We start from the raw sequence: 19065 nt of genomic DNA, 5'->3' as shown, positions 1-19065 counted from the left end.
CCTGCCCTTCACCATAAACGCTACGCGGGAGAACCTGGGAGGGTGCGCGCTGCGGCTCCCGCGGGATAATGGAGCGCATAGAGCAGCGGAATGGCACCAAGGTAATCGTGGCAGCCCCCCGCTCCCCGGACCCGCTCACCCCGGCTCTACCCCCGTCTTTTTCACCCATCGCTGTCTCTGCTGTCGGCTGTTTCACTTCTGTTTCGATTTTCTTTTTCCTCCCCGAGTGGGAAAGTTCTAACTAGATAGAACGCCTTCAGGTTCGTATCAGGATAAATAGACGGACCCTCGATTTCCTGTGCGGTGTTAACTAGTCACATCCTAAATAGCGATTTTTTTTTTTTTTTTAACTGGGAATGTCCGTTTTTCTGTAGCAAGGACGAAAAGGGCGAGCGCTAAAGCCGTCAGCAGGTCTTGGGAGGATGCGTTAGCCGAAATTCGTCGCCATCAATTGGTGCGGAGTCGTAAAGCTCCATTTCGTCAATAATAACAGCCGTGAATCCTTCCCGAAATCCCACCTTCCTGCAAAGCCGTGTTTCTGAGCTCGGTCCCCACCGAATAGTTGGCATTCCTCAGAAGACAGTAAGGATTGCAGGGAGCTGCTGTAGGGTAGGTGAAAACAGAACGTTATTACGTTGTCTATATATACCCTGTAGAACCGAATTTGTGTGATATTCATATAGTCACAGATTCGATTCTAGGGGAATATATGGTCGATGCAAAAACTTCACCTTTCTGCAGACGGTCAGGGCTTTGGGCACTGACGGAACCAAAAGACGTGTGCGTGTTGAACACGGAGAAAGCCCCAAAGTTTTGCCTCCTCTCTCCCATTAAGCAGATTTTAGAAGGTCTCTGAGAATTCCCCTGGTCGTTCAGCCCTACCTCCCGCTGGCAGACCGTGCATTTAAACGGGTCATCTCAGGAGATCTTAAAAAAAAAAAAAAAAAAAAAAAAAATCCGGAAAAAAAAGAAAGAAAAAAAAAAAAAGAAAGAGAGAAAAAAAAAAAGGAGTTCTGCCAATCAGTGGGCGAATCTTTAACAAAAGCCCCATAAATGAGCCCGGTGTGCTGGGCGCTGCCAGAATTCCCCTGTCGTGTGTCCAAATCTCACCCAAATATTTACGACAGCGGCGAAAGCAGCGCTCGGCTCACTGGGACGTATTTCCTTGCGCTCCAGGAAGGATGTTGATGGGCGAAGACCGAATTTCTCTCTTGAAACCCGTGATGTTTGTAACCCAATTAGAAGCCGTCTCAGTGCAATTGGCTGAACTTTAGCGGCCAAAAGTGGACGGTTTCTCGTTATCTGGACGCTTTCATGCACACACACGCGCAGATTTTGTATGTGAGTGTGCGAGCGAGCGTGCGTGCCCACGTGTGCACACGTACGTGTTGAGGTCGCGAAGTGAATGAGAAGTTACTGATTGCCTAATTTTATTCAGCAGAACGAAATTCTGGTAACTTTTGGATGACCTCTGCGAGACAAAGACAGGACAGATCTATTGTACATCATATTGCCCTCTTCTTTGATGTCTTTTCTTTTCCTCGCCTCCTTATCGGTTCCCTCCCTCCACGTCCCGCTCCGACTCCTCGCCCCGCATCTCTCTCGAGATTTTATTCGTATCGGAGCCCGGCGGCCATCCCGCCCGGCGGATGGGGCGGAGGGGTGGGGGGGTGAGGGGGAGGTGAGGGCTCTGCTCAGACAAAGGCTGCCCGCACCTGGGGGCAGGGAGGCGGCCGCACGCGGGGAATGGCCCCAAAACTCCGGGATCGGCCCCGGAGGGCGAAGCCCGCCGCGGAGGGGTCGCTCAGCTCCGCGTATATTATTTAGTTAAATTCGTGGAAATTCTGAGGCGCACACAAATCCGGTGATCGGCTCCCCGCCTCCCCATTGGCCGGGCCGGTCACATGCACGCCTAACTTTATTCAGTTGACAGCAAGTAGGAGGGCTCTATGGAAGGAGAAAAAAAGACAACACGAGAAAAATTAGTATTTTCTACCTTCCGAAATTAATGGCCATGAGTTCGTATATGGTGAACTCTAAGTATGTGGATCCCAAATTTCCTCCTTGCGAGGAATATTTGCAGAGCAGCTACCTAGGCGAGCAGGGGGCCGAGTATTACGGGGCCTCGCAGGGCTCCGATTTCCAGCACCAGGGGCTCTACCCACGGTCAAACTACAGCGAGCAGCCCTTTGGCTGCGCCGGTGCCCAGGGCTCTGCCGTGCAGCCGCGGGGTCACGGACAGGAGCAGTCCGCCCCTCCGAGCCACTTCCCCGGCCAAGCCGAGCATTGTCCTCCGCCTCCAATGTCCAACTCCCGAGCCTGCGGCCAGCAGCCAGCCCTCAAAGCCCCCCACGGGTCAGCAGTTAAGCAGCCAGCAGTAGTTTATCCCTGGATGAAGAAAGTCCATGTTAACTCGGGTAAGGATCCTCTTCTTACTTTGCTCTTCTACCCCGCTCCCGCGTGTGTCCTCAGGGATGCTCGCTCGAGCCCTGGCGAGGCTTTAAGGCGAGGCGGCCAATTACACTCGTCGTAAATTTTTATTGCCGAGGAAATAGGCCGTCGGCGTGCGGGGCTCTTCCGCGCAGGAACCGCGGTAGGAGCCGGCCCCGCGGAACGGCCGCGCCGGGCACCGCCGGAGCGCTCCTGGGGCCGCGTGGGAAGGCGAGGCGGAAAGTCCCCCTTCGGTCTGTAAAGTTCTCCGTGTTTCTTTCCCAGTGAACCCCAATTACAGCGGAGGGGAACCTAAGCGCTCCCGAACAGCTTACACCAGGCAGCAAGTCCTAGAACTGGAAAAAGAATTTCATTTTAACAGGTACCTGACCCGGCGCCGCCGTATCGAGATAGCGCACACTTTGTGTCTCTCTGAGCGCCAGATCAAGATCTGGTTTCAGAACAGAAGAATGAAGTGGAAAAAAGACCACAAACTGCCCAACACTAAGGGCAGGTCTTCCTCCTCCGCTTCTAACCCCCACTTACAGACTGTTCCCAAGGACCATCAGACTGACTTGACAACTTTATAGAAGAGGTGAAATTTTCCATTTCATCCTTCGATTCTGACCAGTACTGTACATAAGTGACACTATCCAAGCAGAACCTGCGTGTAGCAGCCAAGGACTCGAGAAACTGCCATCTCTCCGTAAGGTACTGTGGTACAAAGGAGACTGAATGACGCTACTCCGGACTTTATTTTATTTGCCTCTCGCTAGCACAGAAAGAAAGGGGGGGAAAAAAAGCATCATACAGGCAGTAGGAATTGGGAAAGTCTTAAACGAGACCTTCTGTCCATAAAAAGTAATAAATCATTGAAAATGAAACTGTCCTGTGTTTCAGTTTGGGATTTGAAAGTGAAGGTTTGATGCTTTATTCTGGGATTTTATTATTATTATTTTGCTTTTAATTGTCTTTTTATCCCGCACAGCGAGTGTGATGCTTTTGGGGCATGTCGAGGACAGGAAATTTATGGCACAGTCCTTTATTTGAACACAAAGCCTCGCGTTTGTGAACTTTTTTGTGCTGCTTTACCTTTACTTGGTGTAATGAAAATACTCACTCATTTCCATAACGTCTCAGAAGATGTGCATAGGAATTAAGTGAAAACGGGTTATTTTGTGTCCTGATGGTGTTAGCGTATTTATTTATTTGTTATGTAGAAGAGTGAAGATTAAAAAAAAAAAAACAAAACAAAGTCAAACCAAAAATGGGAAAGAGGGGCTGAAATGCAGCGTCTCTCCTTCCCAGACTCATGAACCCACGTATGATGTTTACTTGTCTTGAACGTATCCAACTTTCTGGTCCCATTTTATGCATTTCCTTCTTTGTTGTGAGAAGCTCCGTACCGTGTGCCACAGGGGCTAACGGGTTTGGAATCTCTTCCCAAAGTCCGCCCCGCTCGGCGCTGTACTTTGAACCAGCAATACGTCATTTAAAAAGGCAAAAATAAACCACAAAGAAAAGCCCGGAGTGAAAAAATCAATGTGATTTCTGGGATGGTCAGAACCGCTCAGAGCTCAAAGCTACGCGCGTTATTTCCGCCTGGGTTTAGATCTGCCTGCTGCCCAACAGAGGGATGGGCTGGATGGGTCGCTGGTTTGTTTCCGTGCTCTGTTTATTGAGATCCTTTCCTTTATTTCTTTCTTGTTTTGGTCTGTGTTACGTTTGTCGGGTACGTTTGGTTTGGGTTCTTTTCGCGAGGGCGGTGATTGTTCTTAAGCAGCCCTCGACGCATGGCTGAAACTGCTGGAAATCTCAGCAAGTTATTGAGGGAAGGAGGGGAGGTTTGCACGGGAGCGGAGCTGCTCTTAAACCGCCTTTGCCTATGGCTGCTGCTTGCATCGTGCCAAAGTTGTAGTGAGCTGAGCCTGCGTTTTGAGTCCCAACCCAGCCAAACCTGCCCCTTACACCCTGCTCGTGCGATCTAAGCTCAGCCCTTATCTCCCTTCCCCGAGGGCAGCCTGGGAGAGGGACCATCGCATCGAGATTTTAACCGGATGATCCCATTATTAAAGGGAGAAGGGAAAAGAAGGAAAGCCGGGGCGAGTGCTGAAGCTGCATTTCTGTAAAGGGAGGATGAAACGTCGGTGTAAGTTAAAGTGCTCGTGTCTGGGCTCAGTGCTTCCCACCGAGGGCTCGCCGCTCCCCGAGCTCGTTGGGGAAAACACCGCAAAAACGGGCATGAATCAGTCGGAAAATAAAGGGCGAGCTTTTCAGAACGAGGGCATTCGGCGGGATTAACTACGGGCGGCGGTTAATTTCTGCCCTTTTCTCATCCCTAGCAGTCCGCACAGTGTCTTGTAAGACTTGCTCTTTTGTTTTAGAGCCCGGAGAAAACTCTTTGTTCCTCCTCGGGGTTAGCCCAGTTCTCAGACTTGCACATGGCAATACTTGAATATCTCCACGTCGTGATATTAAAGATGGATATTCCCGCATTATTCGCATCATTGTTTCTACGACAAAAAGCACGGAGTTCATACATAGTAAAGACGTCTTTTTTTCTGACGCCTTCACGTTGAGAAGCTGAAAAGGTATTTTACTGAAGTTCGGCTAAATTGCAGGAACAGGTTCACCCAGAGGACAAATTTTCTATTCGATTAGTTGTATTTCAGCCGGGAAGAGTGACCTCTAAACCCTTAACCTTTTGGACCCAAACTGCTCTTCCCTTTCTCTGGCATGGAGAGCAGCTCGCAGCGGCGCTTGGGGAGGGAATTCCTCGGGCAAGTTATCAAGTTTTGTTCCATCCAATTCCTGCGTTTCGTCTCCGGAGCTGACCAAAGCCCTCCCTTCTCTCTTCATGCGAACCTAGGATAAAAGGGGGGGGGGGGGGGGGGGGGGGGGGGTGGGGGGAAGGAAAGAAAAAGAAAGGAACAATCCTCTCCCTGGCTGCTCCCCTTGAAAATACCCCTCCCGGCCCCCCGTTGCCCGCTCAAAGTCTGTGACAAGTTGGCTCGGAGAGGGAAGAACGCGGTGCTCGGGAGGGAGATGCCAAGTTTGGCCTCTGTGGTGCCAGGCCGGAAAATAATGTCCCGGGATAAGCAGACCTCGCTTTGTGCTCCTTATCGTGCGAGATCGCTCCTCAAGTTAGAGGGCCAAATTCTGCTCCCAGCTTTCCTTCCCCCGCCCACTGCAGTCAAACGAGGATGTAGCTGCGAGCAGAATTTGGCTCATTGCCTTTTGAAATGTTAATATCTCCGGGACGAGTGTTGGCTTCAGCAGGCGCTGCTCCCATAGCCCTCTGCACGTCCCTTTGAGCGAGGCCGGGGCACCGCAAGTTTACAGAGTTGTCATTGCCCTGTAAGCCCCGGGAATATGGGAGCTGGAGGCAGAAAGCACCAACGCAAATAAATGGTTTCCAGCTGCCAATGCTCCGAAGGGTCAGGAATGTGGGCAGTAACGACCAGGAGCACCCACTGGCCGTTACCACCCGTGGAAAAGGAACCCGAGATTTATTCTTTATGATTTTTAACCCTCTTCCGGGGTCATTCTGTGCGGGAGAGGGAACCCCTCGTTTTTACCATGGATGAAACGCTGTGTGTCGAAGCCTTTGTTAAATGCTCGCGTTGCCCAGCAATACTTTGGTCTCTGTTCAAGTGTGATGCTTTTACAGACTTTGCAAATATTTTGCTGCCGTTGATCAAAGCGTTATTTATACTGATTGTCGCCTGTAATTTTGATGTAAGCCCTCCATATGCATTTGAAATAATAAAAGGTGTAGAGAAATCGATTCTGTTTTGTACCTTGTACCAGCAGCCCCTCCGAGGCGGGTCCGTGCGAAAAACCTGTCCCTCCCGTCATTACCATGCTAAGAGACGAGTGACTCCGCATTGCATCCGTCCAAATGTCCCTTTGAACAGGTCTGCCGATGGCCCCGCCATCGTGGTGTGACTCCAGGCCAAGCTGGAGCCTGTATTTACATTGAGGCTGCAGTTAAAAGCGCCTGCCACCCATTTGCCGCTGCTTTGCATTTAACAAGCCCTCCTAGAACGACTGCGGGGTTTGTGCGCGTGTGGTGGGTGCGGGAGCCCCACCTGAAGCCACCTCGGTCCCCACACAGATGCGTGGCTCCGGGAAGCGCGACGTCGAGCTGAAAATACGGTGCAACGACAAGCTGAAAATGCAGCGCAGTGAGCGCCTTTCAGTTTCACTCGTTGGCCTGACGCAACCGAAAGATCACACACAAACACAGACTTGGAGAGTTTAGACTGCCCCGTGCACCCAAGGCAGGCACCACTGTCTTCCAACCCCGCGTAAGCGCCTCAGCCAACGCCGCATCCCCTGCGCTGGTGCCAGGAGTGCTGCCAGGGAGGACCCGGGCCCTCGGAGCGCGCTCAGGGCACGGGGCCAAAGCGCAGCATCCCGCGCAGAGGGGCGAGCGGCGCTGCGCGGCCCGCGTGCGCCCTCGGGGCAGGGGGGGCCGTGCATCCACAGCACCGCGTTAAGCGCTGAGACCCATTCAGCGATTATACTTTCTCTCTGCCGTTTAATGGCTCCTCCTGTTACCCCGATACATCAATACGGCTCTGCGTGCTGTATGGCCGCTAGTCGTTAAGGTAAGAATGGAGAGGCGAGGCGCAGTCCATAGCACACCCCGAGCACTGTACAGTACAGTAAATAGGGACCTCTCCGCGAGGAGCCGCACCGCTGCCAACGGCCATGTTGGTCGGCCCTTTCCCCTGATTTCTTCCTTCCCCCCCTCCCCCTCTTCTTCTTCTTCTTTTTTTTTTTTTTTCTTTTGCAAGCCAAGAGACCAAAATAATCGTGCTAGGAACAGTCATAACAGGCAGAATTTCAAAGTGCGAGGAAGATGATAAGAATAGATTTCTACAAGTCCTGACCACGTGATTCGCGAAATAATTAATTCAGCACGTCCCTTAAGAAACACGGAGTCGTCATTAATCTGCCAAGCAAAGGACTCTATCAGACTTGAAAACTGAAGAGATCCCAAGAATATAATATACAAAGGGCGCAGCCCCTCTCTCCGCACACCTAGCTCCGTGCAAGCTGCCGAAAAAACAGCCGCCCGGTACGTAAAGCTTTTTTGCTTTTATTCCTTCTTATTTCAGCCTTAATGAACTTAGCTGTCAAAGCCGTGACAAATAGGGCACGCCGCTTCCTGCTCGCAGCCCGGCCGCGGCCGGCAGCCGGAGCGGGTGACCTTTGGTTCCCAGGGAGAGGGGACGCGGGGCGCGGAGCGGCGGAGGAGAGGCTGCCGGTGGGCGCGGAGAGGCGCGGAGAGGCGCGGAGCGGAACAATGCGGCTGTCAGGGCATCTGCCGCCCGCCGCCGGAGCCGCCGAGAGGCCCTCAACTTCTTTTCAAGAGGGGTCGTAAATCGTGCCGCGCCTCGTGTGACAGCGGGGCTACCGCGGGCGCGCAGAGCCGCTCCGCTCCGCCCGCAGCGCCGCTGCTGCCCGGCCGCGCTCTGCGCCGGGGAGGGAAGCGCGCACCCTGCCCCGCAGCGCCTCTCGCCCCCGATCGATAGGGGAAAATCGGGGAGGGGGCGGGGGGGGTGTCGCTTTGATACGAGGGCACCCTCCGCGAAGTCCGTGAAATAAGGACCGCGAGGCTGAGGCTTCTCTCTTAAATCCCGGCGTCAGCTGGAAATGCTTTCTGCAAACAGGATATTCTTTATTGTCCTTGCTGGAGTAATTTCGAAAAAAATCCGAGATTGCAGCTTTTTATTACTTCCGTTTCGGTGGCAGGACAGAGACAAAGTTTCCTATGTTATGAATTATACATTCAAACAATAACACATTAATTCAATTATTCAAAGATGACAAATGTTTATGTGCTTTGGTAGTGACTTAGGAACAGATTCGCTACTTCACCGCGAGTCCCACGTTTTTATCAATGAAGTTTTATATTATCCCGTTGGCCCGGGAAGGAAACCCAACTCCTCCAAGAGACGCAGTAAAATGGACCCGAACATAAATCGCGGCCCCTTCGTAAGAGCGTTTATTCCCGCATATAGCCCGGGCTATTTTATCAGTTTGACAATTGCCGGAGTTGTTGTTATAAATCATCATAAGTAATTCCTGAAAGGGTGCGAGGCTGCTGGGGGGCGGGCGGAGACTGTAAATCTTTCTGTTTTATTGCTCTATGAACATATGCTCCGATTGAAGAACTCTTAGATCCTTTACTGGAGACAAATTCGCGCAAAGCCGGAGTCCCACCGGCGCGAAGGATTTACGTTTCCTTCGGAGCTTTGCGGTCCCCCTGCGATGCCTTCGTTCCGGCGGCGGTGCCGAGGCGCACCCATCTCCCCGCCGGCCTCCACGCGTAGGTTCAACGGCCCCTTTCGGAGCCCCCGAGCGGCGGCCCACGGCTGCGGGACTTCCCCGGGGGCGCCGGGCCGAGAGCCCCCGCAGCCCCGCACCGAACCCCGCAGCCCTTCAGCCCCGCACGCACGGCGCGGGGTGCGGAGCCGCGGGGGGCACACGAGCGGGGCTCCGCGACGCGCACAGACGCCGAAATAGATGGCAGGCGGCAAGGATATAAAGAACCATTACCTCTTACTCGGGGCGAGATTTAAGTGCGTCGTTTCGAAGAAATATAGGATTATAAATCCGAAGCCGTACACAATAATTTACACTGAACTTACGCTTCCATCACCGGACTCCAATCTTTTTATAACTGGTTTGCAAAGTCAGGAAAAGCAATGTAATTTAGATAAATGTTACAATGCACTTACGGTTGGTATCGTAGGGCAATACGTTACTGTCACATCCCCGTGCTTTGGATGGTAATGAAATCATAGCAGATGTTAGATTAGGGCTGGTGTATTTATAGCTACAGATACGTTAGAAAATCAAAGAGAACCCAATAGATGTGTATATATATATATATATATATATTTTACAGAGCTGCAATTGTTGGCGAGCTCTGTGGGCACACATGACGGATACGTATCGGGTTCGCTCTGCGCTCGGCTTGCTCAGGGAGCGGGGAGGCAGGCTCCAGGCAGACGCACACACGCACAAATGTCATGAGTTCTTGTTGTTTTTTTCCCCCAACGCTTCTGTAGCCTCCAGCCAGGGTTAGTCCTTGCCGCCCGCCCGCTCCTGGGACGGAGAAGGAGAAAACAAAAATCCCCGCTCTCCGTTCCGCCCTGCGCACGGCCGCCGGAGCAGCGCGGGTCGCGGCCGGTCCCAAACCTCTCCTCTCCCTCCGCCGGCAATCTCTGAGCCCTGGGAACACCCCGCGGAATTCACCTTTTTCCCGGCGCTCGGGCGGGCGCGTAAGTGCGGACGCCGTGCGGCGCGGAGAGGCGCGGAGCCCCGGGCCGGGAGAGGGGCGCGGGGGGGGCCTGGCTGGGAGCTGCCGCGCCTCGGCCCGAAGAGAGCTGCTCCCGGCATCACGTGGGTAAAGCCGGCTGTATTGGAAGGCAGTGCCCATATTTCTGGTTATAAAGGGCTTTCTCCTGCTCGTCCCCAAAATTCATCAATGGCCGCACGATTTAAAAACAAAACAAAACGAGAAGGCGGCCAATTGCTGCCTTTGATTCCGGGAGGCTGATGGCTGAAGGGCCGCGTGTTGAGTTTTTTTTTTTTTTTTAACCCCACCAAATTCCGATTTCCACTCGCTCTCTTTTATTGGTAGCTGAGCCCGGGCTTGTTCTCATTCTATCGGGAATTCTGGTGTGGAAATGTCTGTAAAACCGCAGGATCGGGTTTAGGACGGTGCTGGCTGCAGACAAAGGGGGAAGGATGTATTCTAAGAACCGCGAGCGCACATCCTGAAAAGTGAGGAGCCCAGGTTGTGATAAATGGGCACACAGGTAAGGAACTGCATGGCAAAACGGGACCTTTCCCCACAGGGGCTGCATTACCGCCTTTACTCGGAGACCGCCCGGAATTTGTTTGTAATCTCTGCCCATAACGCGTGGAGTAACGTCCACCTCCTTGGAGGCTGTAAGCTCTGTCTTTTATTATGCTGCTTAAATAAAAGGCAAACTCCTTCCCAAGGGCTGGGGGAAAAGCTTCGTCCCTCTCCTATCTCCATTTTTCGGTGGTTTCAAGGAGGGGATTGCAAATAACAAAGAAAAGGGGGAGAGACAACTTTGCTGGATGCTCCCGTTGCAAAGTAAGATGGAGCACCACGATACTCGTTGCCGTGGCGGGGGGGGGGAGGCGTGCTGGTTTGTAACGTGCGATCTCAAACAGGCTCGTCGGTTAACGCAGCCCCTCAGTTGGGTTTCCGAAATCTTCCTGCCAGGTGCGTTCTCGTGCCCTTTCCCCCCACGTTTGTGTCGCTCAGTGGCTGCTGCCCCCCTCTCCCCCACGGTTGTTTTAGTCCTGCTATTACCTGGCAGCCCGCGCCCCCGGCTTCTGCCGCTGCAGCTCGCGGTGACATTTATCCGCCGGGAAGCCGTCCCGGTGCGTTCGGGAGGTGGGAGCAGCAGGACGGTGCCTGCCTGGGAGTGCCCGGGGGCTACGGCCGCTCAGAAGCGCTGGGAGCGGCCTCAGCTCCCCGCAGCTCGGCTGCCTCCCCCAACCCAGGGCCGGTTTCCCCCGGCCCCGACCCGCGGCCTGCGCGGAGCTCCCAGGCTGTGTTTGCGGGGAACCCCGCGCAGAGCCCCGCGTCGTACTGGGGTAGGGCTGCGGCCGGACAGCGAGGAGAGGGAAGGGAAGAAAGAAGTTGTTTCTTGTCGGCTTTTGTGAGTGTGTGTGTGTGTGTGTGTGTGTGTGTGTGTGTATGCGCGTCCTTGTGCTGCGCGTTGCTCTGCTCGATGGGAAGTTAAAGGCAGCGAACATTTTTCTTAGCTGTATGCCTCCGAGCTGCTGGCCTGCCAAGTTAGTCAGCTGAATCCAATTACTGCGAGCAGCATTTCATTTGGCTCGATGGAAGCACTCACTTACAACTTCACCTAAAATTTCAATAATACCGATATTGGGCCCACGCCTGAATAATCGTAAAGATTTCCCCGGTGGAGCTCCGGGAACTCCGCCGCGGCTGCGGGAGCGCAGCGCCCGGTTCCCTCCGCGCTGCAGAACGTCGGGGCTCTGCAGGGTGCGGGGCTGGCGGCCTCTGGCCGAGGAACGCGCATCCAGAGCGGCTTCTGAGGCTGCTTCGGAAAAGGAAGAGAAGTCGATAATTAATTAGGCGCAGAGTGAAAACTTACCGGGCTCATCACCAGCGGGCTGGCCGTGCGCTCTCTGCGCAGCCCCACTTGCGCTCTCCTCGCGCAGGCCGCAAAGTGCTATTTCTAATGAACTCTGCTTAAAAAAATAAAGCACTTAAAGTTGACGTACGCCCACGTGCATATATTATATAAGACGTTCCCGGGACAGGCCCGGGCCAAGAACCTGAGCGAGCACCGTGTGTAATCGTGAAGCTCCGCTTCCCCAACTCCGGTTTGCCGGCATAAATTAAGGTGATTCGAAGGGGTAACGCCGCATCCTACCGGGTTTGGGCTGGGAGAGGGGAGACGCGGAGGAAAGTTGTAGGGTCTGTTGTGTTGTGAGCTATTGGAGGCGCTTCCGTTGGTTGTTCATTAAGGGGTGAGTTATTGCTATCCGAGCCAAAGGTCATTTCGAAGGCTTATGGCTGCGAGATATCGTCTTTATAATGACCCGGGCTCCTTTGTGGGGGATTTCTGGCACTCTGAAGTTCTTAAAGTCCCGACTCGACACCTTACACAACCAGAAGCAAAATGCGCCTTTCGAGCCGCAAACGTTTGCGGCGTGTTTTCAGCGCTGGGGTTTCTTCGCTTCTCTCTTTCTATTTCGGCCGGTGGATGGGGAGCGAGGAGCAGAGGGAAGGACCCGCGGTAGTTCCGCTCTCGGGGAGCCCCCTGAGCCCGCGGGCGCCTCGGGGAGCGGTGGGGGCCTCGGCTCGGGGCCTCTCTCATCCCGTCCCCGTCCCTGTCCCCTCCCGGCCCCGCTCCCATCCCCGCGCTGCCCGCTCCGGGCCGAGCTCCCCCGCTCCCCTCTTCCTCGCCGCGATGGAGGCGGTGGCAGTCCGGGGGTATTTCGCTTTTTTTTTTTCTTTTTTTTTTTCTTTTTTTTTTGCTGCTCCCCGCCTCTCTCAAAGCGTTATTAATAAATGAAGAGAAGCGTCTGCCCTTTGTCTGGTAAAAGATCTGACGTGGACTTAGAGACACGGTGAGGGGCTGCGGACGAGACGTGCGTTTATTAACAAAGTCCTAAGGAAGAAAGTCCAAAACAAAACAGCTTCCGCTGAGAGTTCTCACTTCTGTTGCAGGTCCGCGCCCAAGGATTATCCAAAGGAACCTGAAGACCCTACACACACAGTTAAGGTCAAAATTCAAGAAAAAACAAAAGTGTGGTGAGTTCTCTAAATTTCCTTTTCCATCCGTCTCCCACTCCCCCGCCGCGGCAGCCCCTCGGTAGGAACGCGGCTGCGGGAAACGGGCGGCCCGTGCCGCAGCCGCCGCTCCGCAGGCCAAAGCTACGGGCCTACGAACCCCACCGCAAGCAGCGGGCCGGCTGGGCGAGCCGAGCCCGGCCAGGGAAGCGGGGGGCTCCCCGGGGACGAGGAGTCCGTGCCCGCTCCCTGAGGCCGCAGCGCAGCGCCCTGCCCGCGGTCCCGCTCAGCAGGTGCCCCGGCCCCGCTCGGCACAGCCCCGGCTCTGTCCGGACAGCCCCACGCCGGCCGGGGTCTCCGTCCCGTCCCGTCCCGTCCCGCAGCCGCCCCCGGGGCCGCCCGGCTCCTGCCCGCGTGTCGGGCCGCTGCCGGCTCGGGCGCGTCCCTTATATACGGGGCTCCCTCCGGGCCGGCGGCCGGGAAATGTGCCGAGTGGGGAATTCTTTTGCCGGGCTCCCTCCTACGCGCAGGCTGCTTTGCACTTCTGAAAGTGCTGGGGCTTGGGAAGTGTTTTCCTTTTCATTCCTGGCCGGAGCGTTTACTGCCACAGCACTCGCAGTCATAAATTTTGCTACAAACCACAATGACAGGTGCATTGATATGCACCCTGAGAGCTCCGGCTGCTTTAATAACCGCTCCGCTGGCCGCTCTCACCGCCTTTTATTTATTCCGTATCATATGAGATATTGATCCTAAGCGGAATTAAGTGCGGGGGAAGTTTTAGTAGAGAGCTGCTTAATATGGGAGCGCCGGCACCACGGCTCCCGCCGCGCACACGCGTGGGGTGGGCGCGCGTTCTCGCGCGGGGCTCCGCGGGCGCGCAGCGGGGGACCGGCAGCCCCGAAGACGCTGGAACGGGTGCTGGGACAAAGAGCCCCATTATGGTGCGCGGTGTCCGGCGGTTCAGCTGAGGTTAACCTTTGTGGGGAGGAGGAAGGGAAATGTGAGGCGCAGCCGTGGATACTCCGCGGCTCCCTACCCTCAGAGCCCACCTCCCACGGCTCGGCCTCGCCATTTGGATGTCACTTTTTTCCTGGAGGCCGTTTCTGGCCGAACCAAGTGTCGGGCCCTCGCTTTGGTGTCGGCTACAAAAACATCACCCTGGGCCCTGCACTCGTGGAAAATCAAAACCTGGAAGGTCTCCCTCTTCCTCCTTCTCTCCCTCTCTCTCTTTTTAAGATCTAAAGATGAGCCACCGAACAGTTGAGCATTGTCCATGTGATTTATGGCCCATAGCCTCCTTTGTAGGTTCAAGCAGAGTTCACAAGCAGTTGGTATTTCAGAAAAGAAATAAGGCTTTTAACAGGTTAACAGCAATATTCTTCCTTAAGGTTCTGCCCATCCTTTTGGGAGCTCTATTTTCCGAGGCACATAAAAGCATACACTTATGGCAGCGCCGTGCTACCGGGAGTCCTCAGCTCCCGAAAACGCAGACGCTGGAAGGGAGAAACGGGCGACGGAGTTATTTTGCACAAAAATACTTACGAGACCCGTCGAGATCATCGTACTTCATTATAAGCCATCTGAATCGCCACCCCTCGTTCCCTTAGATGCTCTTCCACCAACATTCCCCAAGAGAGGAAAAGGGCTCTTTCCCCATCCCTCCCGCCCCCCCGATAATCCCAGGCTTTGTTTGGGCCGGCCGGGGGCTCAGCTGCCCCAGCGGAACTTTAGGAAACGTATCGGCGGTACCAATCTCTATGGGGGAAAGAGCGGTGCTATTGCGGTGGTGCACGAGCATGGGCCGGAGAAATGATGATTATCAGACACTGCTCTAATTTTTCTAGCTACTTTTGTCTGGTATGTTAATAGGCTCGAGCCCTGTAGGAATACAACGAGCTCCTAAGACACACTGAGTTACGGACCTAAATAGTCAGCCCACGTGTGCGTTAATCTTTAGATTTACTGAAAATGTCAGAGCAGAACCCAACCCAACGAGAAAAATACAGCGAAAAATTAAGAACGGGGAAATTTGCCATAGCAAAACTGCGGGCGAGTTTCCATCTTGCGATAAGAGAGCAGAAGTCCCGCGTTGCAGTCGGGGGAAAGGTATCACCCTGCCCCAAATGCGCCAACAGCCCGACGCGGGGGGGTTCGCTCCGTCCATTTTCAGCCCCAACAGCCCGATCGGGGGGCGGGGAGAGGAGCGGGGAGAGTTCGCAGGCCGCTAAAAGAGGTCCCCAACGTCTATAGTGGAAAGCATCCCCTAAAAATAATCCCCAGTGTCTCAGGTTCTTTCTGCTGAGGACGAATGAAAGGGACGAGAAACGTCGGGTGAAGGATTTTAATTCATCACGGAATTAAAATAGGGGAGCTGACCTGCGACATCCTTTATAGTGCAAAGTGAAGTTAGTGAATGGCGTCGGTTATCCTTTAACTCCGGAGGAATCCGGGGAAGAAGGAAGGCCGGGTTTACAAAGGGGACGGGGTTTGTCTGCCTTCGCCGGGCTGCAGCGCGGCTCCATCCATCATGTCAGCCCCGCGCGGCCGTGCGCACGCGTGGCGCCAGGCGGCCGTGGGGTTCCTGCCGGTGAGGGCCCGAGGGTCTCTGGGGACGGCACCCACCCGCCGCCGCGCCCCGAGCGTGGTCTGTCCCCAGAGGCCTCGAGAAAGTGACCTCTGGACCCCGTTATGTGCGCCTGCTCCTCCACAGCGCCATCATTCCCGGGCGGCTCCTTCCCCGGCGCCCCTTCTCCCTCTCCGGTGTCCCCCCGCTCCTTCCCCGATGCTCCCTACTCCGCCCCTGGCGTCCCTTCTCTCTCCCCGGAGTCTCTCGCTGCCCCTCGCCGCCCCGCACTGAAGCTGTCTCTTGTGTCCCCGCTGTCCCCCTCCCCAGGTGGCTCCCGCGGCGGCGAGTGGCCCGGGCCGACGACGTGAGGCGCGGGGCGGCGGTCAATGATCTTTGAGCAGGGGCCGCGGGCCTTGGCGATCGCAGAGAGCAAGATGCAGAAAACCGCCTACTACGACAACGCGGGGCTCTTCGGGGGCTACACGTACAGCAAGGCCGACGCCTACCCCTACGGCGCGGCCCAGCAGCCCTACGGCGCGGCCGGCCTGGACGGCGAGTACCCCGGCTCCGCCTGCTCCGTGCAAGGCTCCGCGCCCGGCCGCGGCCCGGCCCCCAAGGGCCCCGAGCTGGGCGGCAGCTGCATGCGAACGGCCGGGGGCGGCCCCGGGGGCAGCCAGCCTCCCGGCATCGGCGAGCAGCAGCCCCCGGCTCTGCCGCCGTCCTCCCCGCCCAATCCCTCCAGCGCGCCCCCCCCGAAAAAAGCCAAGGGGGGGCCCAACGCCTCCGGCTCGGCCTCCGCCACCCTCAGCAAGCAGATATTCCCCTGGATGAAGGAGTCCCGGCAGAACTCCAAGCAGAAAAGCACCTGCCCCCCCTCAGGTAGCCCCCGCCCCGTGGCCCGATGTCCTTTCCACGGCCTTCCCCTGCATCCCAGCGCCTCCAGCCCGGCTGCAGGGGGCGGCCCGGGGGCTCCCATCCCGTCTTCCTCGACGGGCGCGGCCCCGACGGAGCCTTCACGGGCCGAGGGCCCCGAAGGAGGCGGCGGAGGAAGGGAGGGGTGCGGGGGGCGGAGGGGGGGGGGGGAGGAGAGGTGTGGGCGGCCGTACCCGGTCCCACGCGGAGCGGGAGGGGCGGAGGGCTCCGGGGGACCCCGGGGGCTTTCGTGGGGGACCAACGGCTCTCCGTGCCTCTTCCCGCAGGAGAGAGCTGCGAGGACAAGAGCCCCCCCGGACCGGCCTCCAAGCGGGTGCGCACCGCCTACACCAGCGCGCAGCTGGTGGAGCTGGAGAAGGAGTTCCACTTCAACCGCTACCTGTGCCGGCCGCGCCGCGTGGAGATGGCCAATCTGCTGAACCTGACCGAGCGGCAGATCAAGATCTGGTTCCAGAACCGCCGCATGAAGTACAAAAAGGACCAGAAAGCCAAAGGCATCATGCACTCCCCCGCCGGCCAGTCCCCGGAGCGCAGCCCCCCGCTGAGCGGCGCGGCCCACGCCGGCTACTCGGGGCAGCTGCCCGCCGTCGGCGGCCTGGGCTACGACGCGCCGTCGCCCACGCCGTTCGCCAAGGCGCAGCAGAGCATGTACGGGCTGGCCGCCTACACGGCGCCGCTGGGCGGCTGCCTGCCGCAGCAGAAGCGCTACGCGGGCGCGGAGTACGAGCCGCACCCCCTGCAGAGCGGCGGCGGCTTCGGCAACCCCGGCCTGCAGGGCAGCCCCGTCTACGTCGGGGGCAACTTCGTGGACTCGATGCCGGCCTCGGGGCCCGTCTTCAACCTGGGCCACCTGCAGCACCCCTCCTCCGCCAGCGTGGACTACAGCTGCGCCGCGCAGATCCCCGGCGGCCACCACCACGGACCTTGCGACCCCCACCCCACCTACACGGACCTCTCCTCGCACCACGCGTCTCAGGGACGGCTGCAGGAGGCCCCCAAGCTCACGCACCTGTAGCGGCCGGGCCGGCGCCGGCGAGCGGAGCGGGCTCGCCTCTATTACCTCACTCCTCCGACGGGACGGGGCCGACGGGGCGGGTGCGTGCCCCCCGGGGCCGCCCCTTTTGCTGCTCCGAGCTGCTCGGAGCACGGCAGTGCAATACGCCGCGACCCGGGGACTGGTAGCTGGTAGCGGTGTGCCCGAGGTAAGTCGTAGGGATCACGTAGAGGTAGCAGCGCGTCGCGCTGAGGTGTGTTAGAGCAGCTGTGAGCGCCCAGCTTATTTCCGACGAGTTAATTTATGAATTCCTCCGTAACGTAAGGATCGCATCGGACTAAACGATACCTATTTATTATTTGAAAGCGAGACATTTTTGTATCACTGATTATTTATCCTCGTCTTAATGTATTTATGTGGCTATTGGTAGAGTTTCTTCGCCGACACTCGGGAGCCCGACGCAGGGCCGCCCCGCCCGTCAGCACGCCCGGCCCGAGCCGTTGGGAGCGTAGTGGTGAGCAGTCGTAACCGTGGCTGGTGTTCGTAGTTTGTGTAAGGATTAATTAAGACAGCGAGTCGTAAGTCATTAATAGGGTGAAACAAACCGCGGCGTCACGCAAGGAGCCGTTACACTTCACGAAGAAAGAAGAAAAGGGAATTATTTCTCGGGTATTTATTTCGCCGGGCCGGCCCCGCGGTGGGTGCAGAGCCGGCCCTGCCCGCGGAGCCTCGCGCCTATTTATTGACCGGGTAGAAGCGCACACCTTCTTGCGGTGGGCTATTTACTTTTTCTATTTTTTTTTTAATTGCATTCTGGCTATCTGGGATAGGAAAGAAATTAGAAGCTTAGCGGGAAAAAAAAAAAAGGGAAAAAAAAAACCCACACCCTCTGATAGCGCTAATTTCATTAGGGTCTCCATAGCAATCCGTGCAGCAGCTGCCGCCTCCTTTGTTATTTATACTGTTGTCTTTATACTAACCATAAATCAATTTTGTAGACATCTTTGGAAGCCCGAGCTTTTCCTCTTGTTTTTTATCATAAAAAAATAAATAAAAAATAAATAAACTTTGAAAGAAAATTGACAATCAGAAACGTGCAGCCGGGTTTGGGGCTCCTGGCCAGGACGGTCCTGGCCGCCTCTGCCACGAGTGGGACAGCGAATGCGTGGGGAGAATGGGATAAATATAAGAAAGCAGGGATGAAAAGAAAGGAGAAAAGGGAAAGATGCTCTGAAACCTCGAGTTTCCTCCTCTTTAGTTACGCAGCTGTGTTGAACCCCTCACTGGGCTCACAGAGATACTCCTGTTCAAGGCACTGAGGTCTCCTCCCAATGGCACGCTTCACCCCGAGAAGACTGCCCTATCTGCTATCTAGAAGCGTCCAGTTAAAGATGAACCAGATCTTTGCATTCCTCACAAAGCTCTCCGATGCTCACTTTGCAGTTTGCAAACACTGCAGCTCCCTCTGCATCCTCTAAGACAGGACCTGGAATTCCCATTGTGAGAGACGCGTTAACTCCTCCAGTTCTGGCCAACGCAGCCACGTTTTCCTTTCTTCTCTTCCTCCCTTCTTTCCCCTCCTCGCTCTCCTCCCCACCTTCGGGTGTTGGTGTTTGGCCGGACAGCAATGGTACAAAATGTTACTTGGGGTTTTATTTTGCCCTCTGTGCGATTTGAGCGATGTCGTGCCGCGTTGAGAAGTGTATCTTTTGTTAACTTTCACTTTGACCCAAGCGGATTTGGATATATGTGTTGTAGATCTGTAAACAAACCGGAACAGAATAAACTACTTTGATTGGAGACATATTTTAA

The 19065-nt window shown here is 55.8% G+C and overlaps 2 protein-coding genes, 2 long non-coding RNA genes and 2 other non-coding genes across 17 annotated transcripts in view; 4 read left to right on the top strand and 2 right to left on the bottom strand.

Annotated features, from left to right (window-relative positions):
- Positions 1-19065, top strand: part of HOXD3 (homeobox D3) — a 27887-nt gene extending 8822 nt beyond the window's left edge. Inside the window, exons 1-6 of one of the 12 annotated variants that reach the window (XM_046943752.1) lie at positions 1943-7043; positions 7233-7516; positions 9516-11864; positions 12695-12778; positions 15654-16205; positions 16526-19065. In XM_046943752.1, coding sequence (XP_046799708.1) covers positions 15713-16205; positions 16526-17274 — 1242 coding nt within the window. In that variant the 5' untranslated portion in view covers positions 1943-7043; positions 7233-7516; positions 9516-11864; positions 12695-12778; positions 15654-15712 and the 3' untranslated portion in view covers positions 17275-19065. Of the gene's footprint in view, positions 1-1942; positions 7517-8906; positions 11865-12558; positions 12616-12694; positions 12779-15653; positions 16206-16525 lie in introns of those variants that run through there. The other 11 variants (XM_040703635.2, XM_040703634.2, XM_046943753.1 and 8 more) reach the window with 11 other exon arrangements.
- LOC107053815 lies at positions 327-933 on the bottom strand. The gene is made up of 2 exons (XR_001467491.4): positions 732-933; positions 327-602 (listed from the first exon to the last, which is right to left on the bottom strand). It is a non-coding gene; the product is annotated as an uncharacterized LOC107053815 (long non-coding RNA).
- On the top strand, positions 621-730 carry MIR10B (microRNA 10b). The gene has a single exon (NR_031440.1). It is a non-coding gene; the product is annotated as a microRNA 10b (primary transcript).
- Positions 1712-3305, top strand: HOXD4 (homeobox D4). Its single transcript, NM_001012293.3, has 2 exons — positions 1712-2417; positions 2716-3305. Exons 1-2 carry the CDS (start codon positions 2009-2011, stop codon positions 3018-3020), a joined length of 714 nt encoding a protein of 237 aa, NP_001012293.1. The 5' UTR covers positions 1712-2008; the 3' UTR covers positions 3021-3305.
- On the top strand, positions 5385-5483 carry MIR1713 (microRNA 1713). Its single transcript, NR_035209.1, has one exon. It is a non-coding gene; the product is annotated as a microRNA 1713 (primary transcript).
- On the bottom strand, positions 8096-11671 carry LOC121111233. Its single transcript, XR_005861306.2, has 2 exons — positions 9397-11671; positions 8096-9124 (listed from the first exon to the last, which is right to left on the bottom strand). It is a non-coding gene; the product is annotated as an uncharacterized LOC121111233 (long non-coding RNA).

The sequence above is a fragment of the Gallus gallus genome, chromosome 7, assembly GCF_016699485.2.
Source record: "Gallus gallus isolate bGalGal1 chromosome 7, bGalGal1.mat.broiler.GRCg7b, whole genome shotgun sequence".
In the NCBI taxonomy this organism is placed as follows: domain Eukaryota; kingdom Metazoa; phylum Chordata; class Aves; order Galliformes; family Phasianidae; genus Gallus; species Gallus gallus.
The sequence above is the reverse complement of the archived record's forward strand: the minus strand, read 5'-3'. Positions and strand labels throughout refer to the sequence as shown.